Here is a 26144-nt window from a genome sequence, read left to right as displayed (position 1 = left end):
CATTTTATATAGATAAGAAGTTTACCAACATGCAAAATCTATTTAACATGATTATTTTCAACTGTTAGGATTTGAGTTTAGGGTGACTCTGTTTACCTTACTTTCCTTTTTGCCCAGGAGTGATAGCCAAAAATAGAGAATAATAGAAGATTAAGGGGAGAAAACTTCAAAGCCACAAAGTTCCATAAAGAAGATAAGGGCAAAATCGAGGAGTACAATTGGTCAGTACAGGGGGAATTGGTATAAGTACAGAACGTTGTATTTTAAGTGGCTAAACTCTAGGCAAGATTTTTAATTTCTAACAGGAAAAACTACAAATCAGTTTAATCATGGACTAGCCTGTGCTTGACAGTCGATTATAGTGCTTGCAGACCTAAGATAGCACTCTCCCTCTTTCTACTCCCTTTTGTGGGATCCTACAGTCATTTTAAGGGAGGGGAGATGTGGGTAGAAAAATCTTTCTTTATGGAACTTGGCTGGTGTGGCCCAGCCAAGTTCTAGTCTGCTGACTTTCAGAATATTCATCTTCTTTAAAAGATATTTTTACATTGAACATTTTAATACAGGTTGTATACAACTGCTATTGAGCTATTCTTTGTATTTTATTATTTTATACTAAGATAATTTTATCCAGGGAATACTATACTGTAATTTATTTGTACAACCTTAATATCTTCTAGGTAACCAACAGAATTCCCAATCCTAATCACAGAATCATAGGATTTAGAGCTGAAATGGCCTCCAAAGTCATCTAGTCTGTCCCCCTCATTTTACAATTGAGGAAAATGAAGCTCTTGATGCTCATTTGCTAAAGATTGCCCAGCAGTTGTATGCAATGTCAGTCTTGGAGCCTAGGGTCCATGATTCCAGGCGTCTTCTGCTTTATTCTACCTCCTCAACAGGATATGTTCTCTCCCTCTTGTGAATTACCCAAGAATTTGCTATTTCTGTAACTCTGGCCTTGATGGGGAATGCCTAATTTTATCACAAAATTCCCTGGTGGAACTTTTTGAGCATTCTCTTCTATCTAACCTGGAAGCTGATGTATCCCCTACATACTATATGGGGAAGCTGATTTGTCTTGGATTGACTGCCTTTATCCTTAATACTTCAAAGTCTAGGCTGGGCTCATGGTCACAAAACTTAAGTTCAGGTCCTGCCTCTCATTCTTGCTAAATATGTATCATTTCATGTCCTTAAATGCCAATATCCTTATCTATAAAATAAACCAAACTGTTTAATATATAAAGCAAGTTATAAATTTTTTAAAAATCTGTTTTGCTAAAAGATACTACCAAAATGATTTTATCTACCCAGTTCTTTCATACAAAACCATCTCAAGGACAACAGAACTAGTTTCAGTATCTTTTAGCTCTTGCTCCTAAAAGTTATATAGTACTATAGAAAGGTAGATAAGCAATTTGGGGAGACACAGACTTAGAACACCAGAATAGTACAAAAGTGAATGTGTATAGGACAGGAAGTGAGGAATTGAGGGAAGTCTAGTTACTTTCTAAGTTTCTGATGCTAATATCCTATAGAGACTTCAGATGTCATACTATCTCTCTGATTCAGTATCTCCATGTATTCAGTTTATTAAATATTTATTAAGTGCCTGCTGTGTGCTAAGAACTGTGCTAAGAGTTGGGGATACCAAAAAGGCAAAAGACAATCTCTGTCCTTGAGGAGCTTACAATGTAATAAAGGAAACAACATGCAAAGAAGTAGATACAAAGCAATCTATATATAGGATAAATAGGACATAATTAACAAAGGAAAGGCACTAAAATTAAGAAGGGAAAAAAACCTAAGAAAGAAAACAAAATGCAAGCAAATAACAACAGAAGGAGTGAGAATGCTATGTTGTGGTCCACACTCAGTTTCCATGGTTCTCTCTCTGGGTGTAGATGGCTGTCTTCATCACTGAACACCTACAACTGGTTTGAATCATTTCATTGTTGAAGAGAGCCATGTTCATCAGAATTGATCGTCATGTAGTCTTGTTGTTGCCGTGTATAATAATATCCTGGTTCTGCTCATTTCACTTAGCATCAGTTCATGTAAGTCTCTCCAGGCTTCTCTGAAATCATCCTGAAAAAGCTTTTTTTGAAAATGGTGTGCTTCTCTTTTATAATGGGAATAACGAACCATTCCTAATAAGATCAGGAGTGAAATGAAGCTGCCCACTCTCACTATTACTATTCAATATTTTATTAGAAATGTTAGCATTGGTTATAAGAAGAAAAAGAGATTAAAGGAATTAGAGTAGGTAATGAGGAAACCAAATTATTACTCTTTGAAGATGTTTTCATGGTATTTCTAGAGAATCCTAGATAATCAGCTAAAAACTACTAGAAACAATTCACAATTTTAGCAAAGGTGCAGAATACAAAATAAATCCACATAAATCATCAGCATTTATTACCAACAAAGTCCAGCAGCAAGAGATACAAAGAGAAATTACATTCAAAATAACTGTTGATATTATAAAATATTTAGGATTCTATCTGCCAAGGGAAAGTCAGGAACTATATGAACACAACTCCAACTAATTTCCATACAGAGTCAGATTTAATCAGTTGGAAAAATATCAAGTACTCCTGGTAGGCCGAACAAATATAATAAAAATGACAATACTACCTAAATTAATCTATGTATTTAGTGCCATGCTAATCAAACTCCCAAGAAATTATTTTACAGATGTAGAAAAAATAATAGCAAAGTTCATCTTGAAGAACAAAAGATCAAGAATTTTAAGGGAATTAATGAAAAAAAAATGCCAACAAAAGTGGCCTAGCTGTGCCAGACTTTAAACTATATTATAAAGCAGCAGTCATCAAAATCATTTGGTACTGGCTAAGAAATAGAGTAGTCAATCTGTGAAATAGGTTAGGTTCACAGGGCAAAATAGTCAATAACTATAGCAATCTAGTGTTTGACAAATCCAAAGACTCTAGCTTTTGGAATAAGAAATGACTATTTGACAAAAAACTGCTGGAAAATTGGAAACTAATATGGCAGAAACTAGGAATTGACTGATACCTAAAACCATATACCAAGATCAAATCAAAATGGGTTCGTGATTTAGATATAGAGATAAGCAAATTAGAAGAATAATTTACCTCCATCTGTGGAGAAGGAAGGAATTTGTGACCAAAGAAGAACTGGAACTCATAATTAAACGCCAAATAGATAATTTTGATTACATTAAGCTAAAAAGTTTTTATACAAACAAAACTAATGCAGACAAGATTAGAAGGGAAGCAATAGATTGGGAAAACATTTTTACATTTAAGGGTTCTGATAAAGGCTTCATTTCTAATATATATAAAGAATTGATTCAAATTTATAAAAATTAAAGCCATTTTCCAATTGATAAACGGTCAAAGGATATAAAGAGACAATTTTCAGATGAAACTAAAACCATTTCTAGTCATATGAAAAGGTGCTCTAAATCATTATTGATCAGAAAAATGCAAATTAAGACAACTTTGAGATACCACTACACACTTCTCAGATTGGCTAAGATGACAGGAAAAAATAAAGATGAATGTTGGAGGCGATGTGGGAAAACTGAGATACTAATACATTGGTGGAATTGTGAATGGATCCAGCCATTTTGGAGAGCAACTTGGAACTATGATGAAAAAATTATTCAACTGTGATATCAAAACTTTGATTCAGCAGTGTTTCTGCTTGTATCCCAAAGAAATCTTAAAGGAGGGAAAGGGACTTACATGTGCAAAAATGTTTGTGGCAGCCCTCTTTTTACTGGAAACTGAGTAGATGCCCATTAGTTATAGTATATGAATGTTATGGACTATTACTGTTCTATAAAGAAGCAATCAGCAGGATTTTAGAGAGGCCTAAAGAGACTTACATGAATTGATGCTAAGTGAAATGAGCAGAACCAGGAGATCGTTGTACATGGCAACAACAATATTATATGATGATCAATTTTGATGGACTTGACTCTTTCCAACAATGAGATGATGGAGACCAGTTTCAATGATCTTTTGATGAAGAGAGCCATCTAAACCTAGAGAGAGGACTGTGGGAACTGAATGTGGATCATAACATTCTCATTCTTTTTGTTGTTGTTCGTTTGCGTTTTGTTTTCTTATTCATTTTCTTTTCTTTTTGATCTGATCTTTCTTGTGCAGCAAGATGTTGTACAAATATATTTACATACATTGGATTTAACATATATTGGATTACTTGCCATCTAGGAGAGGGAATGGGGGGAAGTAAGAGAAAATTTGGAACACAAGGCTATGCAAGGATCAATGTTGAAAAATTATCCATGCATGTGTTTTGAAATTAAAAAGCTTTAATTAAAAAAAAAAGAAAGAAAATGGTGTGCTTCAATTCACATTCAGTCTTTATAGTTCTCTCTCTGGATGCAGATGGCATTTTCTATCCAAGGCTATTGAAATTATTTTGGATCAACTTATTGTTGAGAAGAACTAAGTTTATCATTGATCCTTATAGTATCTTGCTGTTATTGTGTAGTGTTTTCCTGATTCTGCTCACTTCACTCAGCATCAGTTCATATAAGTCTTTCCAGGTTTTCTGAAATCAGCTTGCTCATCATTTCTTATAGAACAGTGATATTCCATACATTCATATGCTATAACTTATTCAGTCATTCCCCATTTGTTGGGCATTTACTCAATTTCCAGTTACTTGCTACCACAAAAATTGCTGCTACAAATATTTTTTGCATATGTGTGTTTTTTCCCCTCTTTTATGATCTCTTTGGGATACAGACTCAGAAGTGACCCTGTTGGATCAAAAGGTATATGATACAGTTTGATAGCCCTTTGGACATAGTTCCAAATTGTTCTCTGGAATGAATAAATTAGTTCACAACAGTAAATGAACATATTGTTGAAGGAGCAGAGTAATACAAATCTTTACATTCTTTTAATAAAGGAAATCAGAAGCAGGAAGGAAGATGTAAATAAATGGGAGGTCATAGCTCATAAGTACTCATTAGGTACTTTGGTACTCATAAGTCCAAAGAAAAGCATTGGTAGAATGAGTTTTTTATCATATGTCCAGAGGCCACAAGAAACATTACTTCATGAGATATTATTTGATCATTATATATATTGTAGAACTGATTATAAATATTTATAAAAAGTCCTTGATGAAAATAATAGCATTTTCATACCAGGTTGCTAAAGATGAAGTGGTAGAAAAAAATCCATAAAGAATTTGTTAAGTCCCTGCAAATCAAATGAATATATTCTAATATTAAGTTCAAAAGAAAGGGGAGGATTGGAAAAAATATATGGGAAAATAAGGTTCAGGAAAAGGAAATCAAAGAGATTAAAGCCTTTTAGATTATAGAGAAGCCTCATGCCTCAATGTCACATTTTCTTCACAAAGAGGTATTGGTAGACACTAAACATACTGAACACCAAACAACACTATCAAAATCAAATATATTAAATATTTAAAATATAATCAAATATTAAAAATAAAGAGGAAAACTTACTCTTTTAATCAAAGCTGTGATCAGAATTTTAAAATGAAAGATTTACTTTTGAATTTTATAGAAGTTTTTTAAATATTAAAAATGAGAAGTGGAAAACAGAAATTATATTAACACTAATAATTTCTTCCAGAAGTTAAACCATTGTAAACTAAGTGCCACAACAAGGAAACCAAAACATCCCATAAATTGCCTCAATTAGCAATTTTCTGATATATATTACTTTCCAAATTAAAAGTTACTAAAAGCATTACCAAATTAGAATATAAACTGTCTTGTAAATCTAACAGATTAATTATGAATGATTAGGAATATTATGGACCTATCAAGCAGAGAGAAACTGACTGTAAAATTAGAAATATGGCAAGGTATCCAAGCGGTTATCCCAAGGGCATTCCAAGAGAAAAATGGAAGACTACAAATAGGGAAATTTTTTTTTTCAAAAACTGTTTAAACATCTTTTTCTCCAAATATATGAAAGAATTACATTTGTACCTTTACACTGCAGTCCTGAGGTATTTATAAAATAGAAAAAAAAAACCCTAAAGACAACCAAGATAGGAAAAGCAGCATGAGGTCAGGTAAATAAAAAATCCTTAAAAGAACCCCAAATGGTAAATCCTGCTTCAGCATCATGACTAAGAAGCACCAAAGAAACTGCAAGACTACCCATACTATAATCTAGAAAGCCCTAAAGAAAGGACATCCAGTGCACAGATGAAGGAAATACCAAGAGAGACAGATTACCTAGTTCCTGGATAAGGCACCTGAGCGAAAGAAAGTTCACCATAGTGCCCTAATGAGGGATACCCACTTTTAGATCCTTTACTAGGAACACTAAAAAAGACTACTGGAGCTCTGTGTGCAGGCATATTAAAGGAAGACAAAACAAAATCTAGGAAAGGAAAGTCAGAATCATGCAGGATCGGACTATACCATCTAAGAGTACTCATGGGGGACAGAGCTTCACCCTGACACAAAGCCACAAATCAGGAATTGAAGCTGGATGTATGAGTACATAGAAAAAGTCATTAACCATTAAGAAATATGAGTCAGTCACTCAAGAAGAAAACCCAAAAGAGAATTACCCTACAACTATAAGCAGAACTTCAGGAAAAAAAAATATTTGGTCAGAAATATTACAAAAATATCTAGAAACAATGCAGCATTAGATTAAAAATAATTATAAATGAAATAAGCACTTGAATAAAGAATTGGAAGAAGAATAGAACTGAATGTGGAAGATATTACCTTTGTAACAGATTCTCTGAAAATTAGAATAAATCAAATAGAATTCAATAACTATTCACAGCTTGGAGTCAAAAAACCCTGAGTTCTAATGCTGCCACACTGGTTATGTGATCATAAGCAGGTCATTTAATATTTCTCAGCTTCAGTTCTTTCATCTGAAAAAGTGAAAGGATGGACCTTAATGGTTTCTAAGATTCCTTGTAACTTTAATCTATAATCCTCATGCTTAATTAAAAATATATATATATATATATATATATAATATCCAATATTAAAAAGAATTGATCTGTAAACAGGTTAAGTAGAGATCATTTAAAAATCATCAGATAGGACTCAGTCTGGTCGGCTCCGTGCACACAGCAACAGCGGCCGCGGCAGCAGTAGCAGCAACACCAGCACCAGAAGAAGCAAGCAGCAGCAAAAGCAGCAGCAGCAGCAGCAGACCTTGGCGGCCCTGCTGCTGGCAACTGTTAGGTTCGCTCTCCCGTTCCAAAGGCTCCAAATCCTGCAATCCAACAAACCAAGATGGAGTATGAGTGGAAACCCGACGAGCAAGGGCTTCAGCAAATCCTGCAGCTGCTCAAAGAGTCCCAGTCCCCGGACACCTCCATCCAGAGAACCGTGCAACAAAAACTGGAACAACTCAACCAATACCCTCATTTTTGTTCTTACAAAATTAAAATCTGAAGATGAACCCACGAGGTCTTTGAGTGGTCTCATTCTGAAGAATAATGTGAAAGCACACTTTCACAACTTTCCAAATGGAGTAACAGATTTTATTAAGAGTGAATGTCTGAATAATATTGGTGACTCCTCCCCTCTAATCAGAGCCACTGTGGGTATTCTGATTACAACCATTGCCTCCAAGGGAGAATTACAGAACTGGCCTGAGCTCTTGCCAAAGCTCTGTAGCTTGTTGGATTCTGAAGATTATAATACGTGTGAAGGAGCATTTGGAGCCCTTCAGAAAATATGTGAAGATTCTGCTGAAATGTTAGATAGTGATGTTTTAGACCGTCCACTTAACATCATGATTCCTAAATTTTTACAGTTCTTCAAGCATAGTAGTCCCAAAATAAGGTCTCATGCTGTTGCATGTATCAATCAATTTATCATCAGTAGAACCCAAGCTCTGATGTTACACATTGATTCTTTTATTGAGAATCTCTTTGCTTTGGCTGGTGATGAAGAGCCAGAGGTACATAAAAATGTGTGTCGGGCTCTCGTGATGCTACTTGAAGTCCAAATGGATTGCCTGCTTCCTCATATGCATAATATAGTTGAGTACATGCTTCAGAGGACCCAAGACCAAGATGAAAATGTGGCTTTGGAAGCTTGTGAATTTTGGCTCACTTTGGCTGAACAACCAATCTGCAAAGATGTACTCTGTCGACATCTTTCTAAGTTGATTCCTGTGTTAGTAAATGGCATGAAGTACTCAGAAATAGATATCATTCTGCTTAAGGGTGATGTTGAAGAAGATGAAGCTATTCCTGATAGTGAACAAGATATAAGGCCTCGTTGTCATCGATCACGGACAGTGGCTCAGCAGCATGATGAAGATGGAATTGAAGAAGAGGAAGATGATGATGATGAACTTGATGATGATGATACAATATCTGACTGGAATCTAAGAAAGTGTTCTGCTGCTGCTCTAGATGTCCTGGCAAATGTGTTTCGTGATGAACTTTTGCCACATATTTTGCCCCTCTTGAAGGAACTACTTTTTCATCCTGAATGGGTAGTTAAAGAATCAGGCATTTTAGTTTTAGGAGCAATTGCTGAAGGTTGTATGCAGGGTATGATACCATATCTGCCTGAACTCATCCCTCACCTTATTCAGTGCCTCTCTGATAAAAAGGCTCTTGTACGTTCCATTACATGCTGGACTCTTAGCCGCTATGCACACTGGGTAGTTAGCCAGCCCCCAGACACGTACTTGAAGCCATTAATGACAGAATTACTTAAACGTATTCTAGATAGCAACAAGAGAGTACAAGAAGCTGCCTGCAGTGCCTTTGCTACCCTGGAAGAGGAGGCTTGTACAGAACTTGTTCCCTACCTTGCTTATATACTTGACACCCTGGTCTTCGCATTTAGTAAATACCAGCATAAGAATCTGCTCATTCTTTATGATGCCATAGGAACATTAGCAGATTCTGTAGGGCATCATTTAAATAAACCGGAATATATACAGATGCTAATGCCTCCACTAATTCAGAAATGGAACATGCTAAAAGACGAAGATAAAGATCTCTTCCCTTTACTTGAGTGCCTGTCATCGGTTGCCACGGCCCTGCAGTCTGGCTTCCTTCCATACTGTGAACCTGTGTATCAGCGTTGTGTGAACCTTGTCCAGAAGACTCTTGCACAAGCCATGTTACACAATGCTCAACCCAATCAATATGAGGCTCCTGATAAAGATTTCATGATTGTAGCCTAGCTGAGGGACTTGGAGGCAACATTGAACAACTAGTAGCTCGAAGTAACATTCTAACACTGATGTACCAGTGCATGCAGGATAAAATACCAGAAGTTCGACAGAGTTCCTTTGCTTTATTAGGTGACCTGACAAAGGCATGCTTTCAACATGTTAAACCTTGCATAGCTGATTTCATGCCAATATTGGGAACCAACATAAATCCAGAATTTATTTCAGTTTGCAACAATGCTACATGGGCAATTGGAGAAATCTCCATTCAAATGGGTATAGAGATGCAGCCTTATATTCCAATGGTGTTGCACCAACTTGTAGAAATCATTAACAGACCCAACACACCAAAGATGTTGTTAGAGAATACAGCAATAACAATTGGTCGTCTTGGTTACGTTTGTCCTCAAGAGGTGGCCCCCATGCTACAGCAGTTTATAAGACCCTGGTGTACCTCTCTGAGGAATATAAGGGACAATGAGGAAAAGGATTCAGCATTTCGTGGGATTTGTACTATGATCAGTGTCAACCCCAGTGGAGTAATCCAAGATTTTATATTTTTTTGTGATGCTGTTGCGTCGTGGATTAGTCCAAAAGATGATCTCAGAGACATGTTCTGTAAGATCCTTCATGGATTTAAAAATCAAGTTGGGGATGAAAATTGGAGACGTTTCTCTGACCAGTTTCCTCTTCCATTAAAAGAGCGTCTTGCAGCTTACTACGGAGTTTAATCTCATGCACTTAGGCTGCAGGCCCATGATTAGGGGTCCTTCAGGCTTGGGAGACTATGAGGGAGCCTCTGCACCCAGGGAAAACGTTACCCTTTACAGGGGGGAAGGGTAAATCAGTAGGGAATACAGTACAATCCCAACCCTACTGGGAGGGGCAGGAGGGAGGTGTTGCTGTCACTGTATTAAGTCGATGTTGGGAAACGTTTTAACATCTGGAGCCTTTGTGGGTGGAAATCTGTCTCCTATTACAACTCCGCACTGGATGTGAAGAAGCAAAAAAAGAGAAATCTATTCACAAAACAGCACATTCTGAAATATTATGGGGAATTGTACCAAAACAAGAACCATATAATTGAACCATAGGGATAAGAAAGAGAGGAAAAATTCTTTAGCGCACAATAAAGGAAACCTAAGAATGGGGGTTACAAACAGTAAAGAGGCTTTTAAAAATTTTTTAAATTTAATATAAGGGTTTTCTACATAATTTTCCCAGTTGATGGGATTTCTAGTTATTTGCATGTTAATGAAGAACTACACAAATGAAGTTAGTACAGTTAAAATGGAGCTTGCTACCCATAGTAGAAGCAGGTTCCTTTGAGTTAAAATTTAGGTACCCCAAAAGAAGTTGGAAATAAAAAAAAGACAAAACAAAATGAAAAAAAAATCATCAGATAGACATCTAGATGACACAATACTTGCTAGCTGTGTGATCCTGGCAAGTCACTTAATCCACAATTTCCTTGCACAACTACCTTCCCCCCCCCCCCCCCCAAACAAAAAACATACCAAAGAACAAAACAAAAAGAACCACCAGGCTCCCTGAAAACCATCAATAATGATAAAAGGACCAAATTGTTCTTGATAAGATCAAATTACCAGGGCTAGGTAAAGAACATCTTAGTGTCTCAAAAGACCTGGAAGACATAGTTTTGTGCTATAGTGAGTAAACCTTGAAAAATCTTGGGAAATGAGAGAAATAACACAGGATTAGAAAAGAGCAAATGTCTCTATTAAAAAAGAAAAGAAAAGCTTTGATTTCAAAGTATAAACCTGTGAGTTTAACTTTGATTCTTGGTAGAATTCTAAAATTTCTTATTAAAAGGATGATTAATGAACATCTAGGAAAATAAGGTATTCACAGTCAGCATGATATTATCATGATGTCAGATTCATCTCATTTTCTTTTTTGGCAATATTTACTTAATTGACAAATCTAAGGGCATGTTATAAATATCATTTGCCTGGATTTCTATTGAAAATTTTTTTCATACTGTCACAAATTATTTAGCCCTATATTTTGATGTACTCTTGCAAAACTGTTCTCAGCAAAACAAATAACAGTCTCTGATGCCATTCCATAGAAAAAGAGTAATGTGAACTGGTGAATTGGGAGCTGATTGAATGATTGGTCCCAATGTTGTAATCAAAGAATGTTAAGAGAAAAGGGTGGGGGGGAATCTTAGTAATCACTAGGCAAAGAAGAGTAACAGGTCCTTTCACATTCCATTTTAGTTCCTTTTTCCCATCTCATGGAACCTTATGCTTTCCCCAGAGCCCTGAGCAATGAGATAGGTAATCCAGATGGATTTGCCCTTCTAGGCAATACTTTATTCCCTGCCTTTTTTTCCCCTAGACTTTACAGTAGAAAGACGACTTTCAAAGGGTTTGGGTTCCAATTTTGTTTATGTTATCTTTTTTTTTTAATTTTTTTTATTTTGAAAAAAATTTCTTTACAACATTATCCCTTGCATTCACTTCTGTTCTGACTTTATCTCTCCCTCCTTCTACCCCTTTCCTCAGATGACAAGCAGTCCTATACATGTTGAATATGTCACAGTATATCCTAGATACAATATATGTGTGCAGAACCAAACAGTTCTCTTGTTGCACAGGAAGAATTGGATTCAGAAGGTAAAAATAACCTGAGAAGAAAAACAAAAATGCAAACAGTTCACACTCATTTCTCAGTGTTCTTTCTTTGGGGTAGCTGCTTCTGTCCATCATTGATCAATTGTTGTTTCTGTAATCTTGAGTAAGTCATTTATCTTCCCTGAACCTCAGTTTCCTAATCTGTAAAATGAAGAGGAACTTGATGGCCCAAGTACCTTAACTCTCTAGAGGTATGAACCCATGAATCTATTAACTAACCTTTTCTTTTCTTTTTTTTTTTTAATAACTTTTTATTGACAGAACCCATACCAGAGTAATTTTTTACAACATTATCCCTTGCACTCACTTCTGTTCCGATTTTTCCCCTCCCTCCTTCCACCCCCTCCCCCAGATGGCAAGCAGTCCTTTACATGTTAAATAGGTTACAATATATCTTAGATACGATATATGTGTGCAGAACCGAACAGTTTTCTTGTTGCACAGGGAGAATTGGATTCAGAAGGTATAAATAATCCAGGAAGAAAAACAAAAATGCAAGCAGTTTATATTCATTTCCCAGTGTTCTTTCTTTGGGTGTAGCTGCTTCTGTCCATCTCTGATCAATTAAAGCTCTCTTTATCGAAGAGTTCCACTTCCATCAGAATACATCCTCAAATAGTATCGTTGTTGAGGTATATAATGATCTCCTGGTTCTGCTCATTTCACTTAGCATCAGTTCATGTAAGTCTCTCCAAACCTCTCTGTATTCATCCTGCCGATCATTCCTTACAGAACAATAATATTCCATAACATTCATATACCACAATTTACTCAACCATTCTCCAATTGATGGGCATCCATTCATTTTCCAGCTTCTAGCCACTACAAACAGGGCTGTCACAAACATTTTGGCACATACAGGTCCCTTTCCCTTCTTTAGTATCTCTTTGGGGTATAAGCCCAGTAGAAACACTCTGGATCAAAGGGTATGCACAGTTTGATAACTTTTTGAGCATAGTTCCAAATTGCTCTCCAGAATGGCTGGATGTGTTCACAATTCCACCAACAATGTATCAGTATCCCAGTTTCCCCACATCCCCTCCAACATTTGTCATTCTTTTCCTGTCATCTTAACCAATTTGAGGTGTGTAGTGGTATCTCAGAGTTGTCTTAATTTGCATTTCTCTGATTAATAATGATTTGGAGCATATTTTCATATATCTATAAATAGTTTCAGTTTCTTCATCTGAGAATTGTCTGTTCATGTCCTCTGACCATTTATCAATTGGAGAATGGCTTGATTTCTTATAAATTAGAGTCAATTCTCTATATATTTTGGAAATGAGGCCTTTATCAGAACCTTTGACTGTAAAAATGTTTTCCCAGTTTATTGTTTCCCTTCTAATCTTGTCTGCATTTGTCTTGTTTGTACAAAAACTTTTCAATTTGATATAATAAAATTTTTCTATTTTGTGGTCAATAGTGATCTCTAGTTCTTCTTTGGTCATAAATTCCTCCCTCTTCCACAGGTCTAAAAGGTAAACTATCCTATGCTCTTCCAATTTATTTATAATCTCATTTTTTATGCCTAGGTTATGAACCCATTTTGACCTTATCTTGGTGTACATTGTTAAGTGTGGGTCAATGCCTAGTTTCTGCCATATTAATTTCCAATTTTCCCAGCTAACTAACCTTTTCAATAGTTTTTCCCTCTCAAAATTGTTTTTTTTTCCTGTTCAAAATTACTTTGTGTCTGTATGCTTCATATTTATTTACCTATGTATACATTGTATCCCCCAGAATGATCCAAGCTCTTTTACTTAAATTGATTGTTTTACTTTTATGAATTTATTGCTAGCCCTTAGCATAGTGTCTTGAATATTTTGATTTGCACCCAGCAGGTGATTTCATTGGTATGGGGAACTGCTACCAATGCAGTTCATCAACTTCTCTGCAACTTAGTCTGGGAGGGGCTTATTGAAGACGCCATGCAGCTAAGTGGATTTTCCAGGGTCACACATATAATTGGTATCAGAAATGGGATTTAAACCTGGCTCCTTTGATTATAGAGGCTGTGCTCTTTCTACTAGAGTCTTAAAAAAAAATCCAGAAGACAGTCAGTGGTTAGAGTCAGGGACCTGGAATAAGGGAGATCTGAGTTCAAATATAGCCTTAGATCATAGCTGTGTGACTAGGCAAGGCACTTAGTGTTAGTTCCTTTATCTGTAAAACAGAAATAATATGGCATATACCTCTGAGTTGTTCTCAGGATAGAATGAATAATATTTGGCTTTGCAAAACAAAGCAGTATATAAATTTTAGCTATTGTCATTATTGTTTCTTCCCAGAAGGGCAAGTATAAATAGGGTGTACTACCAATTTTTCTTCCTTGGCCATCTTGTATTGTGTATATGATTATTAAGGTTCTTCTATCTCTTAACATTCTTTGAATCCATAATTCAGTAGCAACTCTTTGTGTTATTCTCACACCCCTCTCAATTAGCATTAGCATTCTTGGAACTGGTTCTATGATTAACCCAAAGAATTTTTGTTCCTAAATTATCACTTATTATCTTCCTTCACTTAGTAAACTTGTATATAGTAAGGTGCTTAAATTTTTTTTTGTTAAATTGAATTATAAGAGCTTGCTCTTAGTTAATTTGCCATTGGAAACTCAATCTGCTATACAAATTTACCCATAGGTGTCAGTGATAGAAAACATCTTGTATGTGATTTATATTTTAAAAGGGTTCTGGGCAGAAACTAAGAATTCAGCTTTGAGTGGTGGAATTTTTTGTCCTTAGGATTGACTGGATAGGCCTGGCACCTTTCAAATCATTTTGAAAATTCTTTTGTAATGGAGGGATTGGCCACTGAGAACCAGTCTTAAAGTAGGCCTATTACATATCCTTGTGGAGGTTTGGTGAACCTTATTTCAGAAGTGTATGATGGAGTTGTCATTTTTTGTCCCCACTTCAGAAAATAATTTTTTTTCTGACTGTTTCCTCTTGGCTTGCTGCATGATGATGAAAAGACTATTTACTGGAGAGCCAGAAATAAATAAATGTATGTTTATATGCATACATATATACACAGGTAGTGTACATCTAGGTTTTTCAGCTGAAGGAGAAGATAGAAATAGAATGAAGCTCTACAGTTTCCTGTACAATGGAGTCATAACTAACCAGTGAAAAACTGACAAAATAGAAACCTTTCAGAGCCAGTGGGGAAAAATAACAGGGAGAAATTAGATACCCAACTACACAGACTACTTATTTGTAAGAAAGTATACACCATGAAAGACCAAAAAAAGAACAAGACCACAAGAGTAGTATGATGACATCATTAGAGGATATTAGCTTCCCTGCAATATCAGAACTCTCTCACTATATGTGGGCCTTGGCCATTGGTGTCTCTTATGTGTGCATTACAACATATATTTTTCCTACACATCTTCTTGCTAATGGTGTGTGGTAAAGGCCTTATTCAGGCATCCACAAGCTTACCATGTCCTATCCAATATGAGTATATTGCTAGCTGTCCAGCTGCAGCATTGGTGGACCCTTCCTGTCTTTCTATAAGATCTGAAAACCTCTACAATTGCAACTAAACTGGGGTTCCATCCTGGGGCTGACCTGTGCAGTCAGTGTGAATGAATGAAAGTGTATCTAGCAGGATTCAGACCATTTTCCACTTCCAATCCAGCAGTCTACCTGACTTTAGACTTTATATAGACATATAGATCTCTTGATCTAACTTGCTGCCTTTGTTTCTTTTATTGAATTCCTTTGCCTTTAATTATATTCTTACTAGGGCAAATAAAAAAAATTGGTTGCATGAGCTATGATTTTGAGTTTTCATCAGCAGATCCATAGAGTTCTCACTTTGTATGGGGGACTCACTTTATGAGTTGGGTGGGTTCTCCAAACTACATATAGATTCCACATTTTTTGTTTCTCAATTACAAAACTAGAAATAACTTGAGTGGGAAAGAAAAAGGACTTGCATTTCCCTGAGTTTTGCAAAGAAGGAGCTCATCTAATCCAACACAGTACCGTGGATTAGTTGAAGACATCCAGGAATGGTTTGTTTGTAGAAGAAAAATCTTAATAGGAATATGACAACAAGAAAATGGAGTAAACATAAGAGCAAATGGACATTATTTTCTTTGTACCTAGGACCATAGAGAAGAAAATTCTATGATTATATTGATTTATTTAGGGGTGATATGGAAAAGTGAGAAGAGGAACTAAAAAAAGTTTGTTGTTATTGTTAGTAAATTTATAGAATTTTAGAGCTCTCTTGCAACTAAACTAATGATAACAGATATTAAATGACCAATCTAAGGCCACATAGCAAGTTTGTAATAGAAATGAGACTAGAATCCAGTAAGGGATGTGCTGGTAAATTTAACAACCAATTCTGTGAAAAGCATTTATGAATTTTTAATTCTTCCCCTCTCTCCCCTACCCCCCGCCCCTTCTCCCGACAGTTGGGGTTAAGTGACTTGCCCAGGGTCACACAGCTAGTAAGTGTTAAGTGTCTGAGATTATATTTGAATTCAGGTCTTCCTGACTTCAGAGCTGGTGTTCTATCCACTGCACCACCTAGCTGCCCCTGAACTTTTAATTTTAACCTTTTTTACCTCCAACTCTTTTTAAAGTTTAGACAATCAACAAAACAATAAACCAAGCCCTCATTTGTAGTTTCCTAGTTTTTTAGGTGTAAATGTTCATACTGAAAATTTAACAATCAGTTCTCCCCAGCTGTTCAAATTGGATTCAGCCCATGCCTGAATGCAGCCCCCTGACTGCTAACTAGCCCAGTGCCCTTTTCAACAGGCTTCAAAATTTTTTTCTATTTATCTCTTTGAGATAAATCAAACACATATTTTATGTGTCTGTTACATGTAAGACACCTTGCAAGTTGCTGAGGATAAAAAATATTTTTTTAAGTGACTGGTTTCTTTCCTCAAGGAGTTAAAATTCTACTTTAGGGAAGAGCTTATGATGTCTGTCCAGATAAAGGTAAGACATGATAAGGCACAAGAGATCAGAGAATGCTTTGCTGGAAGGACTGGTCTAATTGTTAAGATTGTTTTTTCAATCCTATATCTGCTTCATTACAACTATCATCCATTGCTCTTATTTGTGCCTGGGGCCAAGCAAAACAAGTCTTAACAACTCCTTTTCTAAGGCACAAATTCTTTTTTTTGATTTAAAAAAAAATTATAACTTTTTATTTACAAGTTATATGCATGAGTAATTTTGCAACATTGATAATTGCCAAATCTTTTGTTCCAATTTTTCCCCTCCTTCCCCCCATTCCCTCCCCCAGATGGCAGGTTGACCAATACATGTTAAATATGTTAAAGTATAAATTAAATACAATATAAGTATACATGTCCTAACAGTTATTTTGCTATACAAAAAGAATCAGACTTTGAAATAGCCTGTGAAGGAAATCAAAAATGCAGGTGGACAAAAATAGAGGGATTGGGAATTCTATGTAATGGTTCATAGTCACCTCCCAGAGTTCTTTTGCTGGATGTAGCTGGTTCAATTCATTATTGCTCTATTGGAACTGATGTGGTTCATCTCATTGCTGGAGATGGCCACGTCCATAAGAATTGATCATCATATAGTATTGTTGTTAAAATATATAATGATCTCCTGGTCCTCATCAGTTCATGCAAGTCTCTCCAGGCCTTTCTGAAATCATCCTGCTGGTCATTTCTTACCGACTAATAATATTCCACAATTTATTCAGCCATTCTCCAAATGATGGGCATACACTCACTTTCCAGTTTCTGGCCACTACAAAGAAACCTGCTACAAACATTCTTGCACATACAGGTCCCTTTCCTTTCTTTAAGATTTCTTTGGGATATAAGCCAATAGAAACACTGCTGGATCAAAGGGTATGCACAGTTTGATAACTTTTTGAGCATAGTTCCAAATTCTCTCCAGAATGGCTGGATGTGTTCACAATTCCACCAACAATAAATATATCAATGTCCCAGTTTTCCTACATCTCCTCCAACATTGCACATTATCTTTCCCTGTCATTCTAGCCAATCTGACAGGTGTGTAGTGGTATCTCAGAGTTGTCTTAATTTGCATTTCTCTGATTAATAATGACTTGGAACATCTTTTCATATGGCTAGAAATAGTTTCAATTTCTTTGAGAATTGTCTGTTCATATCCTTTGACCATTTATCAATTGGAGAATGGCTTGATTTCTTATAAATTAGAGTCAATTCTCTCTATATTTTGGAAATGAGGTCTTTATCAGAACCTTTGACTGTAAAAATGTTTTCCCAGTTTATTGCTTTCCTTCTAATCTTGTCTGCATTAGTTTTGTGTGTACAAAAACTTTTCAATTTGATATAATCAAAATTTTCTATTTTGTGATCAATAATGATCTCTAGTTCTTCTTTGGTCATAAATTCCTTCCTCTTCCACAGATCTGAGAGGTGCTTTTCCAATTTATTTATAATCTCATTCTTTATGCCTAGGTCATGAACCCATTTTGTTCTTATCTGGGTGTACAGTGTTAAGTGTGGGTCACTGCCTAGTTTCTTCCATATTAATTTCCAATTTTCCCAGCAATTTTTGTCAAATAGTGAGTTCTTATCCCCAAAACTGGGGTCTTTGGGTTTATCAAACACTAGATTATTAAAGTTATTGGCTGTTTTGTCCTTTGAACCTAACCTGTTCCATTGATCAACTAGTCTATTTCTTAGCCAATACCAAATGGTTGTGGTAACCATTGCTTTATAATATAATTTTAGACTGGTACAGCTAGGCCACCTTCATTTGATTTTTTAAAAATTAATTCCCTTGAAATTCTTGACCTTTTGTTTTTCCATATGAACTTTATTGTTATTTTTTCTAGGTCATTAAAATAGTTTTTTGGGAGTCTGATTGGTATAGTGCTAAATAAATAGATTAGTTTAGGTAGTGTCATCATCTTTATTATATTTGCTCGCCCTATCCAAGAGCATTTAATATTTTTTCACTTGGTTAGATCAGACTTAATTTGTGTGGAAAAAGCGTTTTGTAGTTTTCCTCATAAAGTTTCTGATTTTCCCTTGGCAGATAGATTCCTAAATATTTTATACTATCATTACTTTAAATGGAATTTATCTTTGTATCTCTTGCTGTTGAATTTTGTTAGTGATATATAAGAGTGCTGATGACTAATGTGGGTTTATTTTGTATCCTGCAACTTTGCTAAAGGTGTGGATTCTTTCTTTTTTTTTTTTTTTTAATAATTATAACTTTTTATTGACAGAACCCATGCCTGGGTAATTTTTTACAACACTATCCCTTGCTCACTTCTGTTCTGACTTTTCCCTCTCTTCCTCCCCCATTCCTCCCCCTTCCCCCCCATGGCAAGCAGTCCTATACATGTTAAATATGTCACAGTATTTCCTAGATACAATATATGTGTGCAGAACCAAACAGTTCTCTTGTTGCACAGAAAGAATTGGATTCAGAAGGTAAAAATAACCCAGGGAAAAAAAACAAACAAAAGTGCAAATAGTTTATATTCATTTCCCAATGTTCTTTCTTTGGGTGTAGCTACTTCTGTACATCACTGATCAATTGAAACTGAGTTAGATCTTCTCTTTGTCAAAGAAATCCACTTCTATCAAAATACATCCTCATACAGTATCGTTGTTGAAGTATATAATGATCTCCTGGTTCTGCTCATTTCACTTAGCATCAGTTCATTTAAGTCTCTCCAAACCTCTCAGTGTTCATCCTGCTGCTCATTTCTTACATAACAATAATATTCCATAACATTCATATACCACAATTAACCCCATTCTCCAATAGATGGGCATCCATTCATTTTCCAGTTTCTAGCTGCCACAAACATTTTGACACATACAGGTCCCTTTCCCTTCTTTAGTATTTCTTTGGGATATAAGCCCAGTAGTAGCACTGCTGGATCAAAGGGAATGCACAGTTTGATAACTTTTGGGGCATAATTTCAGATTGCTCTCCAGAATGGTTGGATTCATTCACAACTCCACCAACAATGCATCAGTGTCCCAGTTTTCCCGCATCCCCTCCAACATTTGTCATTATTTTTTCATGTCATACTAGCCATTCTGACAGGTGTGTAGTGGTATCTCAGAGTTGTCTTAATTTGCATTTCTCTGATCAATAGTGATTTGGAACACTTTCATATGAGTGGTAATAGTTTCAATTTCATCATCTGAAAATTGTCTGTTCATATCCTTTGACCATTTATCAATTGGAGAATGACTTGATTTCTTATAAATTAGAGTCAATTCTCTATATATTTTGGAAATGAGGCCTTTATCAGAACCTTTAATGTGAAAATGTTTTCCCAGTTTGTTGCTTCCCTTCTAATCTTGTTTGCATTAGTTTTATTTGTAAAAAGGCTTTTTAATTTGATATAATCAAAATTTTCTACTCTGTGATTAATAATGATCTCTAGTTCATCTTTGGTCACAAATTTCTTCCTCCTCCACAAGTCTGAGAGGTAAACTATCCTATGTTCCTCTAATTTATTTATAATCTAATTCTTTATGCCTAAATCATGGACCTATTTTGATCTTATCTTATTGTATGGTGTTAAACGTGGGTCCATGCCTAATTTCTGCCATACTAATTTCCAGTTTTCCCAGAAGTTTTTGTCAAATAATGAATTCTTATCCCAAAAGTTGGGATCTTTGGGTTTGTCAAACACTAAATTGCTATAGTTATTGACTATTTTGTCTTGTGAACCTAACCTATTCCACTGATCAACTAGTCTATTTCTTAGCCAATACCAAATGGTTTTGGTGACTGCTGCTTTATAATATAATTTTATATCAGGTATAGCTAGGCCACCTTCATTTGATTTTTTTTTTTCATTAATTCCCTTAAGATTCTCAACCATTTGTTCTTCCATATGAATTTTGTTATTTTTTTCTAGATCATTAAAATATTTTCTTGGGAGTCTGATTGGTATAGCACTAAATAAATAGATTAGTTTAGGGAGTATTGTCATCTTTATTATAATCGCTCGGCCTATCCAAGAGCACTTAACATTTTTCCAGTTATTTAAATCTGACTTTATTTGTGTGGAAAGTTTTTTGTAATTTTGTTCATATAATTCCTAACTTTCCTTTGGTAGATAGATTCCCAAATATTTTATGCTATCGATGGTTATTTTGAATGGAATTTCTCTTTGTATCTCTTGCTGTTGGATTTTGTTGGTGATGTATAAAAATGCTGAGGATTTATGTGGATTTATTTTGTATCCTGCAACTTTGCTAAAGTTATGAATTATTTCTAATAGCTTTTTCGTAGAATCTCTGGGGTTCTCTATGTATACCATCATATCATCTGCATAGAGTGATAGTTTGGTTTCCTCATTTTCTACTCTAATTCCTTTAATCTCTTTCTCAACTCTTATTGCGGAGGCTAGCATTTCTAATATAATATTGAATAATAATGGTGATAGTGGGCAATCTTGTTTCACTCCTGATCTTACTGGGAAAGGTTCCAGTTTTTCCCCATTGCATATGAGGCTTACTGATGGTTTTAAATAGATGCTCCTGACTATTTTAAGGAAAAGTTCATTTATTCCTATACTCTCAAGTGTTTTTAATAGGAATGGATGTTAGATTTTATCAAATGCTTTTTCTACATCTATTGAGATGATCATATGGTTTTTGTTAATTTCATTATTAATATGGCCAATTATATTGATAGTTTTCCTAATATTGAACTAGCCCTGCATTCCTGGTATAAATTCTACTTGATCATGGTATATTATCCTGGGGATGATTTTCTGTAGTCTTTTTGCTAATATCTTATTTAAGATTTTAGCATCAATATTCATTAGGGAGATTGGTCTATAATTTTCTTTCTCTGTTTTCATTCTATCTGGTTTAGGTATCAGTACCATGTCTTTGTCATAAAAGGAATTTAGTAAGACTCCTTCATTTCCTATTTTTTCAACTAGTTTATATAGCATTGGGGCTAATTGTTTTTTAAATGTTTGGTAGAATTTACATGTAAATCCATCTGGTCCTGGGGATTTTTTTTTTTAGGGAGTTGATTAATAGCTTGTTCTATTTCTTTTTCTGAAATGGGACTATTTACGCATTTTACTTACTCTTCTGTTAATATGGGAAGCCTATATTTTTGGAGGTAGTCATCCATTTCACTTAGGTTATCAAATTTATTGGCATAAAGTTGGGCAAAATAGCTCCTTATTATTTCTTTAATTTCCTCCTCATTGGTGGAAAGTGCTCCCTTTTCATTTTTAAGACTACTAATTTGATTTTCCTCTCTCTTTTTTCTAATCAGTTTTTCCAAAGGTTTATCAATTTTATTGTTTTTTTTTCATAAAACCCACTTTTAGTTTTATTTATTAGTTCAATAGATTTTTTACTTTCAATATTATTAATTTCTCCTTTTAATTTTAGCATTTCAAGTTTAGTAATTGATTGGTGGGTTTTAATTTGATCTTTTTCTAGCCCTTTAAGTTGCAAGCCCAATTCATTGATTTTCTCTTTGTTTTGTTCAAGTAAGCTTCTAAGGATATCAAATTTCCCCTTATTACTGCTTTGGCTGCATCCCACAAATTTTGGTATGATGTCTCATCGTTGTCATTATCTTGAGTGAAATTATTAATTGTGTCTATAATTTGCTGTTTCACCCAATCATTCTTTAAGATGAGATTATTTAGTTTCCAATTGCTTTTTGGTCTATTTACCTGTAACTTTTTGTTGAATGTAGTTTTTATTGCATTGTGATCTGAAAAAGAAAGTATTTACTACTTCTGTCTACCTGCATTTAATTTTGAGGTCTTTATGTTCTAATATATATGGTCAATTTTTGTGTAGGTTCCATGAATTGCTGAGAAGAAAATATACTCCTTTCTGTCACCATTCAATTTTCTCCAAAGATCTATCATACCTAATTTTTCTAATATTCTATTTACCTCTTTAATTTCTTTCTTATTTGTTTTGTGGTTTGATTTATCTAATTCTGAGAGTACAAGATTGAGATCTCCTACTATTATAGTTTAGCTGTCTATTTCTTCTTGCAACTCTCTTAACTACTCCTTTAGGAAGTTAGATGCTTTCTATTTCTTCTTGCAACTCTTTTACTTCTCCTTTAGGAAGTTAGATGCTATACCACTTGGTGCATATATGTTTAATATTGATATTGTTTCATTGTCTATAGTACCCTTTAGCAAGATATACTTTTCTTTCTTATGTCTTTTAATTAGATCATTTTTTGCTTTTGCTTGATCTGAGATAAGGATGGCTACCCCTGCTTTTTTTACTTCACCTTAAGCATAATAGATTCTGCTTCAGCCTTTTACCTTTACTCTGCATGTATTTCCCTGTTTTAAATGTATTTCCTGTAAACAACATATTGTAGGGTTCTTTCTGACTTTTGATGCAGTCTGCTATCCACCTCTGATTTATGGGAGAGTTCATCCCATTCATATTTATGGTTAAAATTACTAATTCTGTATTCCCTGCCATCATAATATCCCCAGATTGTGCTTTGCTTTTTCTTGCCCCTCCTTACCCCTTCCCTAGTTTTAAACTTATCCCACTTGTGTCACGCAGCTTTCCCTCTTTAGGATCCTTCCCTCCTCCCTTTGAATCCCTTCTTCCTTCTTGAACCCTTCCCTTACTACTCTTTTTTTCCCCCTTTTCCTCTCCCACTTTTTAATAAGGTGAGGGAAGATTCTTTGTAAAATAAATATGTCAATTATTTTCTCTTTGAGCCAACTCTGATGAGAGTAAGATTCACACAATGTTCCTCCCCCTCTCTAAGTTCCCTCAGATATGATAGGTTTCCTTTGTCTCATCGTGGGATGTAGTTTCCCTCTTTTTATCTCCCCTTTTCCCTTTTTCTGATACTATCCCCTTTCCATTTCTACTTCCTTTTTTAATGTTATATCAGTAAAATCAAATTATACATTTACTCTTTATGTATATCCAAAATAGAAATACAGTTCTCAAAAGTTCCTTTTGCCTTTTTCTGCTTCTCTTGAGTCCTATGGTTGGAGATCAAATTTTTTGTTTAGATCTGGTTTTTTCCTTAGAAACAAATGGAATTCCTCTATTTCATTAAATGTCCATCTTCTTCCATGGAAAAAAGTGCTCAGCTCAGCTGGGTAGTTCCAAGCTTGCATTGGTTGCATTCCAAGTTCTTTTGCCTTTCAGAATATCAGATTCCAGGCCCTTTGATCCTTTAATGTTGAGGCAGCCAGATCTTGAGTGACCCTTATTGTGGCACCTCAGTTTTTGAATTGTTTTTTCCTGGCTGCTTGTAATATTTTTTCTTTAGCCTGGTAGTTCTGAAATTTGGCCACAATATTCCTTGGGAGTTTTTATGTTAGGGTCTTTTTCAGAAAGTGTTCGATGAATTCTTTCAATGCCTATTTTACCTTTTGGTTCTATTACTTCCTGGTAGTTCTCTTTGATGATTTCCTGTAAAATATTATCTAGGCTCTTTTTTTCATCATAGTTGTTCAGTTCTGATTATTAGTGAGTTATTTTCTTCATTAGCTTTCTTTTTTTCTTTCTTTCTTTTTTTTTTTTTTAACTTTTTCTATATGTCCAATTGAGTTTTTAAATGAGTTGTTTTGCTCAATGGAATTTTTTTCCATTTCACTAATTTTTTTTTAGTGAGTTATTTTCTTTTTCCAATTCACAAATCTTACTCCTTGGGAATTCTTTACTTTTTCCAGTTCATAAATTCTATTTCCCTGCACTTCTTCAGAGTTTTTTACCTTTTCCAATTCACATTTCAGGAAGTTGTTTTCCTTTCCCCATTTTTCTTCTAGTTGGAGAGCCTTTCATATTGGGGACCAACAATTGTCTGGAGACTGTCCTCTACTAGTTCCTCAGGGTTGAAAACCTGCACTCTTTCTGTATAGAAGCTATCGATTGTCCTTTTGATTTTTTTACTCATTTTGTTAAAGCCTGTAGGGTCTGCTTTCAGAGCCAGGAAACTTCCTGGTTACCAGCTTCCTCTGCAGAGCAAGGATAGATGTATGGACGAGTAGCTGTCCTGCCAACCATCTACAAAAAGTAGCGAGCTACCAGAGTGCTCCAGGAAAGAGTTCCCCCCAAAAGTAACTGAGGCCTGCACTGCAGAGCTGCAGAAGTGCCCTGCAAAGAACCCCGCTGTGTGAATTAAGGACTGCCCTGGGGCTAGAAGCCCCGTACTGCAGGATGTGGCTGCAGGACTGTGTTATGGTCTGTGCTATCACTTCCGGCTTTGGGTGTTATAGCCAGAGCTTGTTAGGTTTTGGAGTTTTTTAGAGAGTACCCTATGTCTTTGGCTTTAATTTCTCTGCCAGTTTACTGCTTTATAATTAAGGCAGAGCAGTTAGCCTATGGGAGAGTCGTCTGTAGCTGCAGAAGTCACTCCCCAACCCCATCCTACCTCCTCCCTACCCCCTCACCCCCTACCCCTGGTCTGCTCCAGATGCTAGTCTCTCCCTGCCTTCGCTGGTCTATTCCTGGTCCCTCAGGACAAACCTTTCCTGGCAATCTTTCAGATTATCTTTGGCTGGTAAGTTGTTATGCTTCTAAACTTCGGGGGTTTTACCAGTCAAGTGCTATTTTTTGAGACTGAATTTAATAATTGGTCATGAGGGCATGAGAGGAGCTTAGAAAGTCGCATGTGCCTTTTCCGCCATCTTGGCTCTACCCCCCTCCCCCTTTTTAAAAAATTAATGCCTTTTATTTTCAAAACATATGCACAGATAATTTTTCAGCATTGGATCCTTGCATAGTCATGTGTTCCAAAATTTCCCCTCTTTCTTCCCACCCCCTCCCCAGATGGCAAGCAATCCAATATATGTTATACATGTTAAAATATATGTTAAATCCAATATATATAAACATATTTGTACACTTATCTTGCTATATAAGAAAGATCAGATCAAAAAAGAAAGAAAATGAGTAAGAAAACAGAATGCAAGCAAACAACAAAAAGAGTTCCACATTCAGTTCCCACAGTCCTCTCTCTTCATCACAAACTGGCTCTCTTCATCACAATATCATTGAACCTGACTTCAATCATCTCATTGTTAGAAAGAGTCACATCCACGAGAATTGATTGTCATATATTGTTGTTGCCATGTACATTGATCTCCTGGTTCTGCTCATTTCACTTAGCATCAATTCCTGTAAGTCTCTCTAGGCCTCCCTGAAATCATCTTGCTGATCATATTTTATAGAACAATACTATTCCATAATATTCATATACCATAACTTATTCAGCCATTCTTCAACTGATGAGTATCCACTCAGTTTCCACAAATTCTTGAAGATAGATAATGATCATGGCCTTACCAA

The 26144-nt window shown here is 35.4% G+C and overlaps 1 protein-coding gene and 1 long non-coding RNA gene across 2 annotated transcripts in view; both read left to right on the top strand.

The window, feature by feature from the left end:
• LOC127549688 (uncharacterized) overlaps positions 1-26144 on the top strand; it is a 75750-nt gene that overhangs the window by 740 nt on the left and 48866 nt on the right. The gene's annotated exons all lie outside the window — the stretch shown is intronic.
• LOC127549672 (transportin-1-like) lies at positions 7110-10577 on the top strand. Its single transcript, XM_051977894.1, is given in 3 exon segments — positions 7110-7407; positions 7409-9186; positions 9189-10577. Coding segments are annotated over 3 exon segments (2634 nt in total). The 5' UTR covers positions 7110-7276; the 3' UTR covers positions 9914-10577.

This window comes from Antechinus flavipes, chromosome 2 (genome assembly GCF_016432865.1).
Source record: "Antechinus flavipes isolate AdamAnt ecotype Samford, QLD, Australia chromosome 2, AdamAnt_v2, whole genome shotgun sequence".
In the NCBI taxonomy this organism is placed as follows: Eukaryota; Metazoa; Chordata; class Mammalia; order Dasyuromorphia; family Dasyuridae; genus Antechinus; species Antechinus flavipes.
The sequence above is the reverse complement of the archived record's forward strand: the minus strand, read 5'-3'. Positions and strand labels throughout refer to the sequence as shown.